Source organism: Eutrigla gurnardus (genome assembly GCF_963514095.1).
Source record: "Eutrigla gurnardus genome assembly, chromosome: 21".
NCBI lineage: Eukaryota > Metazoa > Chordata > Actinopteri > Perciformes > Triglidae > Eutrigla > Eutrigla gurnardus.
In genome coordinates, this window is record NC_139932.1 from 19,056,725 (window position 1) to 19,072,284 (window position 15,560).

A 15,560-nucleotide genomic window follows, 5' to 3' on the forward strand; every position below is an offset into this window, starting at 1 on the left:
ACTCTGTTGTGGATTATGAACATGTAATCTTGTTAAACGTGTATAATTAAGGAACATCGAGGAAGCAGCACCAGAACCTGTTTGTTTGTCTTCAGAGATGTTTGATTATTTAGATGTCAGTCGCTGTCCGTCAAAGTCAGAACGCCGCCGTCCTACAAAATAAAAGCATTGTCCCAGAATAGATGACGCAAGGTTCTTCCCAGAACCCACGATCGCTTGTCTTCGTCCAAAACCCAGAGATCTTTAATTTACTGTCATCGGAAAGTCAGAACCAGGTAAAGAAAATCACATTTAAGAAGCAGATTCTTCTATTTTTTGCTTAAAAATGAATCCATTACTGAAATCTGATGGTTTAATCAAGCTCATCTCCTGCTTGCATCCTGATAGTTTAAAGTAATAGATTATTGCTTCTCTTGTGTGAAGAACCTAACACACACACTACAGAGTATTTACAAACCTGCTTTAGTGGTTTCCATCTCACTAAAGGAGGAGGTCGGAGGTCATGTGGACTACTTGTTTGCACGCTTGCCAGATCTGGTTGTCGTCGTGACTGCATTGCAGCAGGAAGCTTCGACGTCTGTCACTACCTGGCAACCGCCACATCTGCACCCTCCAAGGTCGCTCTCCTCCTTTCTTTAATCCAGTTGTGCCGAGCTGAATTGGATTTCACACTCGATTATGTCATCGCTTTTCTCTCCCTGTGGCGCACCTTGTTTTATCAGCGTGGAGATGCAGCCTGGTTGTACTCGAGAGGAGAATTGGGTGTTTGCCGTGATCCGGGAGCAGAGAATCCACATGAATCCACTGCTGGTGATGTGTGGGAAGAGGTTTGTGCTTTTCCTGCCCTCTGACACCTGATTCAGCAAATACAGACACCCTAAAGGCAGCTGGATGTGAGACCGATGCTGGTCTCCCTAACTCCAGCAGCCTTTTTCTTCTCGCTGTCCCGCCATGACAGCTTCAGAGACTCATGAATAATGTCCCGACACGAGGACATCTCACGCATTATGCATAAGATCACTTCCAGTCAAGAGGCGTTCGCCGTTCGCCTCGTCACTCTCGGCTCTCGTCCAGCAGAGCTCCTTCCTTCCTCCTTGGTTTTGGCTGGATTTTGCTTTGTCATCCTACTTTAATTAACCCCCGGTCGCCCGCTGGCTGACGACATGTCTGATTGCCTCTCGGAGGGCTGACAGGCCCATCCTGTCGGGGAGGGGAGACGTGGAGGGAGGAGGGGGGAGGCAGCAGCAGCATCAGCATCAGCAGCTGAGGGTGAGAGTGGAGGAGTGAGGTAGTCTTCCTCCGTCTCTCCGGACTGCCAGCCGTCTCACAGCTCCCGGCGTCTCCGTCAGGTGGGATTCTGACGGCGCGGTGGCCAAGCGGACCAAAGCAACGCAGCTCAGTACGGGAGGTGAGTCCAACAGCTGATCGATGCCTCGTAGCGCTGCCGTGTGTTTGTGTCCAGTTTGTTCTGATTGGCCGGCTCTTTGAGGGAAAGTGAGCCCGTCGTCAAGGAGACGGGGGGGAGGAGAGCCAGGACGTCTTGGGTGTCTTCTCAGTGTTTTAATGGCGAGAGCTCAGGAGCATTAAGTCAGATTACTGTACAGTAGGATTCACGGAGGTACCTGAAGGCAGCATCCAAAAACACAATGACGCATCGTTAAAAGTTCAGGCCTTTAGCTCATTGATTACTTTAAGACAGACTTACATCCTATTGAACCAGCTTTTATGTGTGTTATACGTGTTAAAATGTGGGTTTATGGTTCATATAATGTGCTTACTTCACTCGAGCCAGAATTATATGAATTGCTAATGAAAAGGTTTTTGAGGAAAAGAAGAAAAGTAGTTTGGTGTTAAAGCTTATTTGTTCATTTAAAACCTCCCACTTCTTTGAGCTTCCCGTCAGCTGTCAATCCAGCCGCCGGAGAAGCTCCTCTCTTTGTTCCAGTCTTGAGGAAGAGTTGAAATAACGTTCAAAAGGACGAGGAAATATGACTTTTTTACTTCTAATTGCTGTCAGGTGGAACTCTGTATTTCCTCACTTTCTGATCTTGTTGCCAATATTCTTCCTGTTCATCCACAGAGTTTTAACGAGTATGACTCATTAATTTACTCTTTTACCTGGAGATAAAAATTGAAGATATTGATGATGCAGATCGTTTCCCGTTGTCTTCAGACGCGTTGACATGTGAGCGTTTCCTCCCCTCCCGTGTCGTTATGTAAGAAGTCCACAGAGTATGTGATGCTTTCTCCCGTCTTCACTTGGACGCCGTTCCTCCTCCCAAATATTTATCAGCCCCCCCCCTCACCAAACCTCGTTAATCTCCATGATGCAGGCTAATCACCAGTGTTGCCCTTTGTTCGTGCCTCTAATAGCACTCTGTCCTCCGTGTCGTTGCGGGAACAAGACCGAGTGTCTTGAATATTGCATGAGGTGATGTTTGCACGCTCCAGAGGAGCCACAGCAGCGAGTTCGCCGGCCCAACGCCGCGACACACATCTGCAAATGAAGCCTCAGAAAGCCTTGTTTAACTCACTCTGCCCTCCACCTGGCAGGTGAGCTGCTCCGCCCTAATCAGCTCCTTTTTATAGTTCTAACTGTCACACAAGCAGCGCTGCTTTCCACTAACTGGGGAAAGGTTGCATCCCAATCTGACGTGTGCTCGTCTAATGAGCAGAACCCTCACAGGGGGAACACGCCGGGTTTCAGGTGGATGTTGAGGAGCAGGCTGTGACTCGTTGATGAAAACGGGAGAGGAAAAAGGAGCAGCGTCCTCCACGGCTCCGAACGTCGTTGCTCATTGTTAATTTAAGAAGTTATGACACAAAAAAGAGTCCGCCGCAGTGCTGAAGGGTTATGGAGTTCGGCCGTGCATGTGACAGCGTGCAGGTCTGAGGAGGGGGAGGAGCTTGGCTGGTCCACGGTTCCCGTCAGCTCATCCAGGGAGTCGGCCGGATGAAATATTCAGACCCGTCAGCCTCCCGGGAGGAGCAGAGCCATTTATTTTAGTTGTACAGGGAGCACGGAGGCTCTCCTCCAAAGTCCCCGACTTCCCATCCACTCAGACCAACATAGGCCACAAAGGTCTCCTTATGGGGACCACGATCAATACCCATGGATCCTCACTGGACCCCGCCTTCTCCTTATATCTCCTCCTTGCTTTAAAGCAACGTCTCCTAGACAGCGTTCCCTGATAGAACGTGTTTATAATCCACCTTCAAGGTCGTTTCTTAGGATGAAATCTATTTTTACCTTTTGTCAGAAAGTCATAATCCTTAAAGAAGTATATATTTTGTATGACTCTGTTCCATTCTACTAACTCTGCTAATTAACACACATTTGCTTTAAGAACTGGAGCTAAAGGGCATCTTTGCTTTGTGACGACGACTCTCAGCTGTTCACCGTGACTCATTATGTTAATTAAGCCAGTCATATCATCCACAGTTCAGCCTAATTCTCCAGAAAGAAGATGTTCAATATTATATTAGTGAGACCACCCTGGAGGGGGGGGGGGGACTCTTCTAATGTTTAGATAAGAAACAGGAAGTCAATGAGCTTCTTCTCAGCCATCTGTCATCACACGCCAACCGTCCTCTTTCCTCCTGCTGGCCGTCATCTTATCAAGTCCAATTTGTCTCACTTTGGAGGGAATTAAGAGCGTTTCTCACTTTAAAGGAGCTGGAATGATGTGTGCGATTAGGCACAAGGAGCAATCAGCACTCTCAAACACCATCTGTGTCTTTGAGCTCTCCACATGTACAAGAATGTGATGCTCATATGCTCTCAGAACCAATATTGTGTGTGTGTATACATATATATTTTACACACTGTTGCCCATAAACTTGGATATTTCATCGTCATTAATTCCTGTCATCCGGTTTCTTCCTGAGGAGCTGCAGTGAAGCTGGAGATGTGTCAACGCAGCGTTAAAGCTCAGACTGACAGTGTGATGTCACTTATTTTTCTTCCTTTGACAAGCTGCTCCGTGATGGAAGCGTTCGACTCGGAGAGCAGATGATGGCTTTGAATTGAAAGGAAATGAAATCTGGAAATGAAAAGTGAAGGATGGAAAAATAAGAAATCGTGATATGACGTTCAATAACACAAAGGCACGTTGCCTGTTTTCTTTTTCATGGTTTCTTCTTTTCCCAAACCAAACTTTCTTTATTTTTCACCCTAAAATCCTGCATGTTAATAATATTAATAATATTAATATTGATAAAATATTTTATTTGTATCGCACTTTTCATTCAATGAATCTCAGAGTGCTCACATAAAATTTTTAAAAATAAAATAAGCATAAAAACATCACATCACATATATAATATAATAATAATATATAATATTCCATCCTAATACGAAGCCTGCAGTGGTTTTATGCAGTAATTGATCATACTTTGGCCGTGGAGATAAATACTGCTGTCAAACGAGCAAATCAATGTCACGATGCTCCGGTGGGCTGCGACGTGTCGGCTCCACAGTCATTACGGGCAACTGCTCCTATACGTCTCCACGGCAACAGGCTGCTTAACGTTCCTCAGAGCGACATTGTTTCATGTTTTTATTTACATTTTCTATTATCGTGGCCATTAACGCTCCCGTTTAATACAAATCATGCAGCTAATGAATGGCGTTTTTAAGCGTTCCCAACTTTCGTGGGAATAGATTTTCTGAACAAACTTTAGAAAATCTATAACGCCATTATCTTCCCCGCCACCGCACACGCCGCCACCCCCCTCCTTCTGTGAGCCTTTTTAAAGAATGACTCATTATTCTCTCATTTTCACCCCGCCTTCGGCTTCCATCCTCGTCTTGCCATGAATTATAGATGCCGACTCTGAATTGACTGGTTGATAAAAAGTGTAATTAGCTTCTGGAATTGTTTTTTTTTTCTTATTCTAAAAAAATAACTTCTAATGTAAGAAGAGTTTGAGATCCGTCAGATAAAAGGATATATGATCTATTATTAAAGGAAATTGTTGCCTCTTTGTTCTCTGCCGTTGTGTTAACAGTTGTTTTGTTAGTTTCGATTGTCATCTGTGTGTGTGTGTGTGTGTGTGTGTGTGTGTGTGTGTGTGTGTGTGTGTGTGTGTGTGTGTGTGTGGCGGCTCATTCATTATTCCATCTAGATTTAAATTAAACTTGGAGCAGATTTGTCACTCAAAATAAGTACAATATGCATGCAGTGCTGGTATCTGTGAGATGTATGCGAGCTGTCTGTGTGTGTGTTCTTTTGCACACAAAAAAGAACTCAAATACCCATAAGTCAATGGGGGTGCTAAAAAAGGAGTGCAGCTGTTTGCAGACACAAATTGGGGCGATTACTAATCGATTCTAAGTTTCATTCTGTGTTCCTTCAGTGACATTTAGGAGTTTTAATTAGACAGAGACGGTGAAGATGGCTGACGCTTGTTAGTAGAGAACCTGCTGAACCTAACACATCCCCGCCCCTCCCCCCCCCCCCTCCACAGCTGGGATGACAGCAGCTCGGTGAGCAGCGGACTCAGCGACACGTTGGACAACATCAGCACCGACGATCTGAACACGCCCTCCGCCTACTCCGCCGTCAGCTCGTCAGCCCGCAAAAGCAAAGGAGGAGCGCAGGTAAGGGCACGTGTAGGACCCAACACCTGTACAACACCTGTATAATACCTGTACAACACCTACACAACACCTGTACAACACCTGTACAAAACCTACACAACACCTGTACAAAACCTACACAACACCTGTACAAAACCTACACAACACCTGTACAACACCTACACAACACCTGTACAACACCTGTACAAAACCTACACAACACCTGTACAAAACCTACACAACACCTGTACAACACCTACACAACACCTGTACAACACCTGTACAAAACCTACACAACACCTGTACAAAACCTACACAACACCTGTACAACACCTGTACAAAACCTACACAACACCTGTACAAAACCTACACAACACCTGTACAACACCTGTACAAAACCTACACAACACCTGTACAACACCTACACAACACCTGTACAACACCTGTACAAAACCTACACAACACCTGTACAAAACCTACAAAACACCTGTACAACACCTGTACAAAACCTACACAACACCTGTACAAAACCTACAAAACACCTGTACAACACCTGTACAAAACCTACAAAACACCTGTACAACACCTGTACAAAACCTACACAACACCTGTACAAAACCTACACAACACCTGTACAACACCTACACAACACCTGTACAACACCTGTACAAAACCTACACAACACCTGTACAAAACCTACAAAACACCTGTACAACACCTGTACAAAACCTACAAAACACCTGTACAACACCTGTACAAAACCTACACAACACCTGTACAACACCTGTACAACACCTACACAACACCTGTACAAAACCTACACAACACCTGTACAAAACCTACACAACACCTGTACAACACCTACACAACACCTGTACAACACCTGTACAAAACCTACACAACACCTGTACAACACCTGTACAACACCTGTACAATACCTGTACAACACCTGTATAACACCTGTATAAAACCTGTACAAAACCTACACAACACCTGTACAACACCTACACAACACCTGTACAACACCTGTACAACACCTGTACAATACCTGAACAACACCTGCACAACAGTGTTCAACACCTATAAAACACCTGTATAACACCTGCACAACACCTGTGGTAGATATTACACATGCTGGACATTGTGAGCATGTTGCCATAGCTACCATTTAGCTCAAAGCACCACTGTGTCCTATACAGCCTCTAATTCTGATGATGTCATCGGGGTCAGAGTTCTTTTTAAGGTGGAATAGTAAAGAAACAGGCCTCCTTGCAGGGAGAGTTTAATGAAGCTAGTGAGTTGCATTATGGGAAGTGTTGGGAGTGTGTTTGCAGCCTGACCCAGCCAAAGGAATAACGTCAGGACATCTCGGCAGATTATAACCATCCTTTTTTTTGTTAACTGTCTTGTGAGTCTCTGAAGTTTATGAAAGTACGATTCTACATCACCGGAGTAGATTTAACACAAAAACATGACAGGGAAAGTTACCCAAACGGATAGAAACATTAAATCATTTTGTGCCAAAAAGACATTTAACTGACAGATCTGACTAAATAGCTGCTGGTTCAGCAGTGTGTGTGTGTCTGTGTGTGTGTGTGTGTGTGTGTGTGTGTGTGTGTGTGAGAGCTCTGAAATCACAGCTGAGGGAATTAACTGTGAGCTGAAGGCCACTGCTCACTCCTCGCAGGCGTTTGCTGCATTCTGCCAAAGTATCTTTGGCCCCTCATGAAATACTCAACAGACTGGGCTCTTAAGAGTCTGTGGTGTTGCTAGGGAGACCGGCCATCTGTCAAGGTAGCTGTGTGTGTGTGTGTGTGTGTGTGTGTGTGTGTGTGTGTGTGTGTTTGCATGCGTCCAAAAAAGGATTCCAAACACCCACCACGGCTCTGTTTGTCCAGAGCTCATTTTCTTCTTTAAATATCTCTTCTTAAAGGGTCACCATTTCCTATCATTTATAGACACTAAATGTAGTTTTCATTACATCGTGGTGTGTTTAAGGACACAACGACATCCATTATTTGTTATCTTCACAGTCCCAGAAAGGAAGCCGGTCCAAGCATGCGGAGCAGGAGGTGAGCAGCAGCTGGGCCGGAGCCGAGGACCTGAAGAAGGTGGAGGAGGAGCTGGAAGCGAGCATGGACCCCGGCAGCGGCTCCTCCCGCTGGAAGCCTTCCTCCTCGTCCTCCTCTTCCTCCCAAGCCCAGAGCCAGTACGAGGACGCGGGGCAGAAGGCCGCCGCGCTGGCCCAGATGTCCCAGACGGGCTCCTGGAGGAGGGGCATGACGGCCCAGGTGGGCATCACGCCACCCAGGACCAAGGGAACCTCCGCTTCACACAAAACACCCGGTAGGTCCATGAAAAGCACTATATGCAAAACAGTGTGGTGTTTTCAAGGTTTGCAAAGTGCTTGGATTTAGACTAAAGGTCTTGAAATGTGTGTATTATGTGATACTGACCATTGGATTGATACAAATATGGAGTTTACCACATCTGGAAGGTGCTGGAAAAGCATGGACATGCACCTTGAAGTGCTTGGAAAGTGCTTGAATTTGACTTTGGAGGAGGTGTAGGAGCCCTATATACTGTATAATGATGCAGTAAACTAATATGATGTTGTGGGATGAAGACTGAGGTTTTCACTGATCCCTGTGCAGCAGCTCCTAAATGTTCCGTCCACTCAGCATCTTCAGCAGCTTTGTTGCAGATAAGTGTTGGTTTTAGATGCAGCTGAGCTCAGATAAAAATAAGCTTCTGGCTGTCGGCCACACGTTTTGGCTTTTCCTGCTCCGTGGCAGCACAGGTGATAAAAGCAAGCCGGGTTTTATGCTAATAAGTCTTTATGCAAACAGGTAAAACCGATGATGCCAAGGCCTCGGAGAAGGGCAAGGCGCCGTCCAAGAGCTCGGCTGCCATCCAGCGTTCCCCGTCCGACGCCGGGAAGAGCAGCGGGGACGAAGGTAAGAAGCCTCCGTCCGGCATCGGACGCCCACCCACCACCGCTTCCTTCGGATACAAGAAGATCCCGGGTCCCAGCGGCGCCCTAATCACCTCCAGCGGTGCCACGCTCGCCAGCGGCTCAGCCACGCTGGGCAAGGCGCCCAAATCCTCTGCCGCCCTCGGGAAAGGCGCGGGCATCGGCGGCGTGCGTAAAACCAGCTTGGACGGCTCACAGCCGCAGGACGATGACGCCGTCCTGCTCAGCTGCAGCGCCTCCAAAGTGACCCTGCAGTACCGCTCGCTGCCCAGACCGGCCAAGTCCTCCAGTGGCGTGGCGGCTGGCCGCTGCGGCCATCGCTCCAGCTCCAGCAGCATCGACTCCAACGTCAGCGGCAAGTCGGCCGGAGGCGGCGCGGCGGCGGTGCAGGCGGGCGCCAAACGCAGGGACGCCAAGGCGGGCTCGGACCGCTCCAGTCCCATCACCATCAACCAGACGGACAAGGAGAAGGTGGCGGTGTCGGACCCGGACGCCACGGCGGGACTCTCCACCTCCCCAAAGTCCAGCCCCACCTCCAGCTCCACCGGCCAGACCGGCCTCCGGCAGCCAGGCTCCAAGTACCCCGACATCGCTTCTCCCACGTTCCGCAGGTCAGACACACACACACACACACTCACACACACACACACACACACACACACCTGTTCTGTCTTTGTGCCTCGCCGTGTGTTTCTACGTGAATCAGGCATTTCATCACATGCTGTAACTTTTTCAGCCTCTTGGTTATGAGTCTCCCAGTCCTTTGATTAGTACTTAACTCTGCTAATTTAAGGGTTTTTCATTCATCGTGATGAACTCCGTTCCCCAGACTCCCGTAACAGATCATTGAAGTCGTAGTAAAGTTACTCAAAGCAGGTTCCGTTACGTAGATTGTTCCCCAGTCGCCGCCGTTTCATCTGCATGTCTTTCAGCTTCTTCTTTTTTTCGTCACCTTTATATTTTATGTGATTGTAAATGACAGACTGGCCTCTGTGGCCTCAAAGATGAGGCTCTTTTAAAGTTGCAGGGTTGAAAAAGTTGTGGGAATGTTTAGTTTAGTGTCGCCGATGCAGTTATATTATAACCTCCATGTAATCCGCTCTCTCAAAGCACCATTATTGATTTTCCAGTCTGGATCTTGCAGATGCTCACCACTGCACCCCCCCTCTCCTCCCCTCCCCCCAGATTGTTTGGCACCAAAGCCAGCAGCAAGGCCAGCTCTCCGGGCACGCCCGACTCTGGCAAGTGCCCCTCAATACTGGGCAGCCCCCACGGCACGCTGGCCAGGCAGGCCAGTCTGGACTCGCCCTCCTCTGGCACGGGGAGCCTGGGCAGTGCTGGCGGCCTGAGCGGCGGCAGCAGCCCACTGTACGGCAAAACCCCAGACCTGTGCACCGACTCCCCGGCCTCCAGCCCGGCCTCTGGCCTCTCCCTGCCCTCCAACGCTCGGCCCTGGCCTGCCTGTAGCTCGTCGGCCGGCAGCAAGGACACACTGAGCTGCCAAAGCATGACCAGTCTGCACACCAGCTCTGAGTCCATTGATCTGCCGCTGGGCCACCACGGGCCCAAGGTCACCCGGACCGGCAGTGTCAAGTCCACCCTGTCTGAGGGGTGAGTAGCGGGGAATACGATCGGCCTCCGTCGTATTCATTGTTTCATTTGAGAACAGAGACAAAGAGAGTCTGCACTGAGAGATGGACAGGGAGTAACTTTCTTTTTCTGGCATGGTTTTGGCTTTTTCTAAAGAGTCTAAAAGGTGAACTTTCTCCACAGTTAGTTTATTGCACCGGGTCTGGCATCATCATTAAAGGTGTTTATCACCGTCCAGGCAGGATTAACTGTGGGTTCAAAGCCATGCTAGAAAAAGTCCCACCATCAAATCCACGCTTGTTCTCCATGAGAAGTCTTTATCAAGGTGTTGTGTCCAGATTCTGTGCATGCAACTCATCACAGAACGAAGAATAATAGATTTTTTTCCCCACTAGTTTAGCTGTATGTCTCAAAAATGAAACAATTGATTCATATTTAAATCGGCCTGTGTTTTATATTTGTTGTACTGTGATGCATTAGTAGTGTTGTTTTCTCCATAGTGTACGTCTTTGTGTATATGTGTGTGTGTGTGTGGGTGTGTGTGTGTTGGTCAAATGTGACAAAAAGCCAATGTGTTCTGGTGTTCATCTAATTCACTCATCCTTTTGTGTTTTAACAGCATGCCTCTTGACAGAAACACGCTTCCCAAAAAGGGACTGAGGTACAACACATCCCATCCTCTTTATTCTACATGTGCATGGAAATACTGTCATTCTGGTAGCAGGTGTACTCTCCATGGTGTGTGTGTGTGTGTGTGTGTGTGTGTTTAAAAATAAACAGTGTTAATAGTTAGTTAAAGTAATGGATAAACAGTCTAAATAGTTAGTTAAAGTAATGGATAAACAGTTTAAATAGTTAAAGTAATGGATAACAAGTTTAAATAGTTAGTTAAAGTAATGGATACACAGTTTAAATAGTTAGTTAATGTAATGGATACACAGTTTAAATAGTTAAAGTAATGGATAAAAAGTTTAAATAGTTAGTTAAAATAATGGATACACAGTTTAAATAGTTAAAGTAATGGATAAACAGTTTAAATAGTTAAAGTAATGGATACATATCTTAAATAGTTAAAGTAATGGATAAACAGTTTAAATAGTTAAAGTAATGGATACATATCTTAAATAGTTAAAATAATGGATAAACAGATAAATAGTTAGTTAAAGTAATGGATAAACAGTTTAAATAGTTAGTTAAAGTAATGGATAAACAGTTTAAATAGTTAGTTAATGTAATGGATACACAGTTTAAATAGTTAGTTAAAGTAATGGATAAACAGTTTAAATAGTTAGTTAATGTAATGGATACACAGTTTAAATAGTTAAAGTAATGGATAAACAGTTTAAATAGTTAAAGTAATGGATAAACAGTTTAAATAGTTAGTTAAAGTAATGGATAAACAGTTTAAATAGTTAAAGTAATGGATAAACAGTTTAAATAGTTAAAGTAATGGATAAACAGTTTAAATAGTTAAAGTAATGGATAAACAGTTTAAATAGTTAGTTAGTTAGTTAATGTAATGGATAGACAGTTTAAATAGTTAGTTAAAGGAATGGATAAACAGTTTAAATAGTTAGTTAAAGGAATGGATAAACAGTTTAAATAGTTAAAGGAATGGATAAACAGTCTAAAAAGTTAGTTAAAGTAATCAATAAACAGTTTAAATAGTTAGTTAAAGTAATGGATAAACAGTTTAAATAGTTAAAGTAATGGATAAACAGTTTAAATTATTAAAGTAATGGATAAACAGTTTAAATAGTTAAAGTAATGGATAAACAGTTTAAATAGTTAAAGTAATGGATATACAGTTTAAATAGTTAAAGTAATGGATAAACAGTTTAAATAGTTAAAGTAATGGATACACAGTTTAAATAGTTAAAGTAATGGATAAACAGTTTAAATAGTTAAAGTAATGGATAAACAGTTTAAATAGTTAAAGTAATGGATAAACAGTTTAAATAGTTAAAGGAATGGATAAACAGTTTAAATAGTTAGTTAAAGACATGGATAAACAGTTTAAATAGTTAAAGGAATGGATAAAAAGTCTAAAAAGTTAGTTAAAGTAATGGATAAACAGTTCAAATAGTTAAAGTAATGGATAAACAGTTTAAATTATTAAAGTAATGGATAAACAGTTTAAATAGTTAAAGTAATGGATAAACATTTTAAATAGTTAATGGAATGGATAAAAAGTCTAAATAGTTAGTTAAAGTAATGGATAAACAGTTTAAATAGTTAAAGTAATGGATAAACAGTTTAAATTATTAAAGTAATGGATAAACAGTTTAAATAGTTAAAGTAATGGATAAACAGTTTAAATAGTTAGTTAAAGTAATGGATAAACAGTTTAAATAGTTAGTTAAAGTAATGGATAAACAGTTTAAATAGTTAAAGTTATGGATAAACAGTTTAAATAGTTAAAGTAATGGATAAACAGTTTAAATAGTTAAAGTAATGGATAAACAGTTTAAATAGTTAAAGTAATGGATAAACAGTTTCAATAGTTAAAGTAATGGATAAACAGTTTAAATAGTTAAAGTAATGGATAAACAGTTTAAATAGTTAAAGTAATGGATAACTTTATTTAAGCGAGGTGAAATATTGGGTATAAATGCGTCCATTGGCATGTCTGCTTCTTTTCTCTGTCGTCTTCATCCGACTCTCATCATCTGGGTGAACACGGTCGCCATGACGCAGGCCTCATCTGATCTCATATTACACATCCCAAACCAGGCAGCTTTTTAAATCTTGATCTTTAGATGTTCTCACACCAGGATCTCAGACTGCTAATTGCCCCTTCACTCATACAAATAACCATATTTATGAGTATTTTATAAGTGTGACCCTTTGGATGTCCCAGTCTGCTGCATTTCGACACCAGTGAGCAACGATTGCTGCTGTACTCTTCACCAGCCAATCCCTGCTGGAGGGGGAGGAGGAGGGGGGTCAGATGTGACAAGCGTGGTAATGGGGGCGTTGGAAGGAAGACGGCTCTGAAAGGGGATGAGTGCAAAACTCAATTATCATCCTCGGAGGATTAAATATGGCCGATTGTCACGCCTGCGATAAGGAGGCCTTCTGTTGCTGAGCCACTTTGGAGCTGGGGAGCGAAGAGATGAACGGCAGCGCCAGTGTGTTTGGCAGCTTTAAGCCTCAGTGTGTGTGTGTGTGTGTGTGTGTGTGTGTGTGTGTGTGTGTGTGTGTGTGTGTGTGTGTGTGCATGCTTTTTTTTGCCATCTGCTCACATGCTTCCATTACTGTAGCTCTGCTCTCTTTCTCATCACGAGTCAGACTTCCAACCCGCCTCCAGCCGACTGAGTCTCTGTGGTTTCCATACAGGTATCCTCCGTCCTCCCGCCAGGCGTCCCACGAGGACGGGAAGGAGTGGCTCCGGTCCCATTCCACCGGGGGGCTCCAGGACACGGGGAGCCAGTCCCCGCTGTCTCCTCCTGGAGCCTCCTGCACCTCCACGGGGAAATATCACTACTCCAACCTGTGTAAGCCATCAGAGCCGTCAACATCCAGTATCTGTTCTCGTGGTCTGTTCACCTGCTGGTCCAGACCTGCTGGTCCAGACCTGCTGGTCCAGACCTGCAGCCCAACACAGACCTTTTATTCGTGACTTGGTGTAGATGTGCAGTATTCACATTATATATAGAATATTGCTGTTTATCTTCGTTTGAAAAGTACTCCAACTTTATTATTTTCCGGCCTGATTGCTCACTCGTCTGTTTAACACATGAGTAAAGGTAGTGTTTCTCTCCTCCTCCCAGTGAGCCCCACTAACATCAGCCAGTACAACCTGCCACCGGGCAGCAGCAGCATGAGCCGCTCCAACAGCATCCCGGCCCAGGACTCCTTTGACCTCTACGGGGAAGGTCACCCACTGGGTGGCAGCGCCACCTCCCTGGAGGACCGCCCCCGGGCCATCAGCCGGTCCGGCTCCTTCAGGGACAGCACCGACGAAGGTGGGCGAATGTGTATTTGTTTATTTGTTCCGAACAAGTAAAGACATAAAATAGAAATAAAAAAAATCAAAACAGTGAAACAATTAGACATTCCAAGCAATATCTGCAGAGCAATGAAAATCATTAAGCAACATTTAAGTCAACAATTTTTTTTTTCTTTACAGCTCGGAAAGGAGTGAGAAGAAGTATAACTTATTTACTCTCACCCCAATCCGTAACCCTTCTTCCATATTAACAATTAATTAATTAATTAATAATAATTATTATCATTATTACTATTAGTACCATTGCTTATAATAATAATAATAATGTGTGTGAATAAAAAGACGCCAGTGGAAATAATTTAAAGGCCACATTCAGCAAAACAAAGGTTTTAAAGCAGATTTAATGAGAAATGAGGAGTTTGACCTGGCTCGCCTTGTTCTGCCATAAATGTGGGTGATGTAAGTGGCAGCTGTTTCTTCACTGCCTGCTCAGTAGAACTGCTCACTAATACATGTGAACGACTGCTATGGAGTCAGCTGTGAAGGTAGAACATCGGCGGGGTTTTAACACTCTCCTTGTGTGTTCACAGTCCACGGCTCTTCCTTGTCTCTGGTGTCCAGCACGTCTTCGCTGTACTCCGCGGTGAGTAGCCAATCAGCTTCTCTTCCTGGATGTGCAGCTGTAGATCTAAAACTACGGGGTGGAGCTTATAGCTTACTAAACGTTTTTTAAAGGGAAGTGAAGTTGGATGCTAATGTTCCTTTGAATCCTTTAGAAGGTGATAATGTATCATCGTTGTATTTGCAGCTTGTTTTGCCGCCCCCTTGTGGCCAAAGTAATCCGTTCATGCAGGTTTAAAGCTGCACAGCCTTGTTTATTGTTTAAGAACTTTTTTAAAGTTGAATCTCAGCCTTCGTCTCACACTTCCTTCCAGTATTTCTATCCCTTCTGTGTCCGTGGAAGTGAGAAAGATAAGTTTCCTCCGTTAACGTTTGGCGAGGCGAGACTCTGGACGAGTGTCGGGTTTCTAATAGTGCAGGCAGCGTTCCAGCGTTCACATGTTTTAAGGGGGAGAAGAATCGATTCCCGCCCACCTTCCTTCCGCCTTCTGAGTTTGAAATTAAAAGCTTGATTGAACACGATTCCCAGAGAGGATAATTTGATGTTTTTTTGTTGTTTTGATTGCGTATGCTTCCTCCTTTACAGACGGAGGAGAAGGCCCACTCAGAGGTAAGGATGTCTGCCTGCATGCTCCTCTGCTCTTCCTGCTTCACAGTCATGCAGTCCAACCTTTACTTAAACACCTCAGAGCAGCTGAAAGGAAGGGAAAAAGCAGTTTATCTCATTTAGTTTCCTGCTTTTCTTTTGTTCTGGGACAAAAAAAAGTCAATTCAGAGTCAATTGAAGCACATTACATTTATGTAAGCTAAAAAAAATAGAAACAAGTGCTGTTGGAAGCATG

General features: G+C 44.3%; 2 protein-coding genes across 7 annotated transcripts in view; one reads left to right on the forward strand and one right to left on the reverse strand.

The window, feature by feature from the left end:
* The window catches only part of nav3 (neuron navigator 3), a 209,790-nt gene that overhangs the window by 173,636 nt on the left and 20,594 nt on the right, over positions 1 to 15,560 (forward strand). For all 6 annotated transcript variants that reach the window (XM_084039402.1, XM_084039398.1, XM_084039399.1 and 3 more), the window contains 9 exons: positions 5,470 to 5,602; positions 7,615 to 7,927; positions 8,431 to 9,166; positions 9,741 to 10,166; positions 10,765 to 10,806; positions 13,485 to 13,642; positions 13,919 to 14,113; positions 14,688 to 14,740; positions 15,305 to 15,328. In XM_084039402.1, the coding sequence (XP_083895528.1) occupies positions 5,470 to 5,602; positions 7,615 to 7,927; positions 8,431 to 9,166; positions 9,741 to 10,166; positions 10,765 to 10,806; positions 13,485 to 13,642; positions 13,919 to 14,113; positions 14,688 to 14,740; positions 15,305 to 15,328 (2,080 nt within the window). The remainder of the gene's footprint in view (positions 1 to 5,469; positions 5,603 to 7,614; positions 7,928 to 8,430; positions 9,167 to 9,740; positions 10,167 to 10,764; positions 10,807 to 13,484; positions 13,643 to 13,918; positions 14,114 to 14,687; positions 14,741 to 15,304; positions 15,329 to 15,560) is intronic.
* The window catches only part of LOC311032187 (uncharacterized protein), a gene marked incomplete at its 3' end in the record, with an annotated part of 228,111 nt that overhangs the window by 103,190 nt on the left and 109,361 nt on the right, over positions 1 to 15,560 (reverse strand). The window lies entirely within an intron of this gene.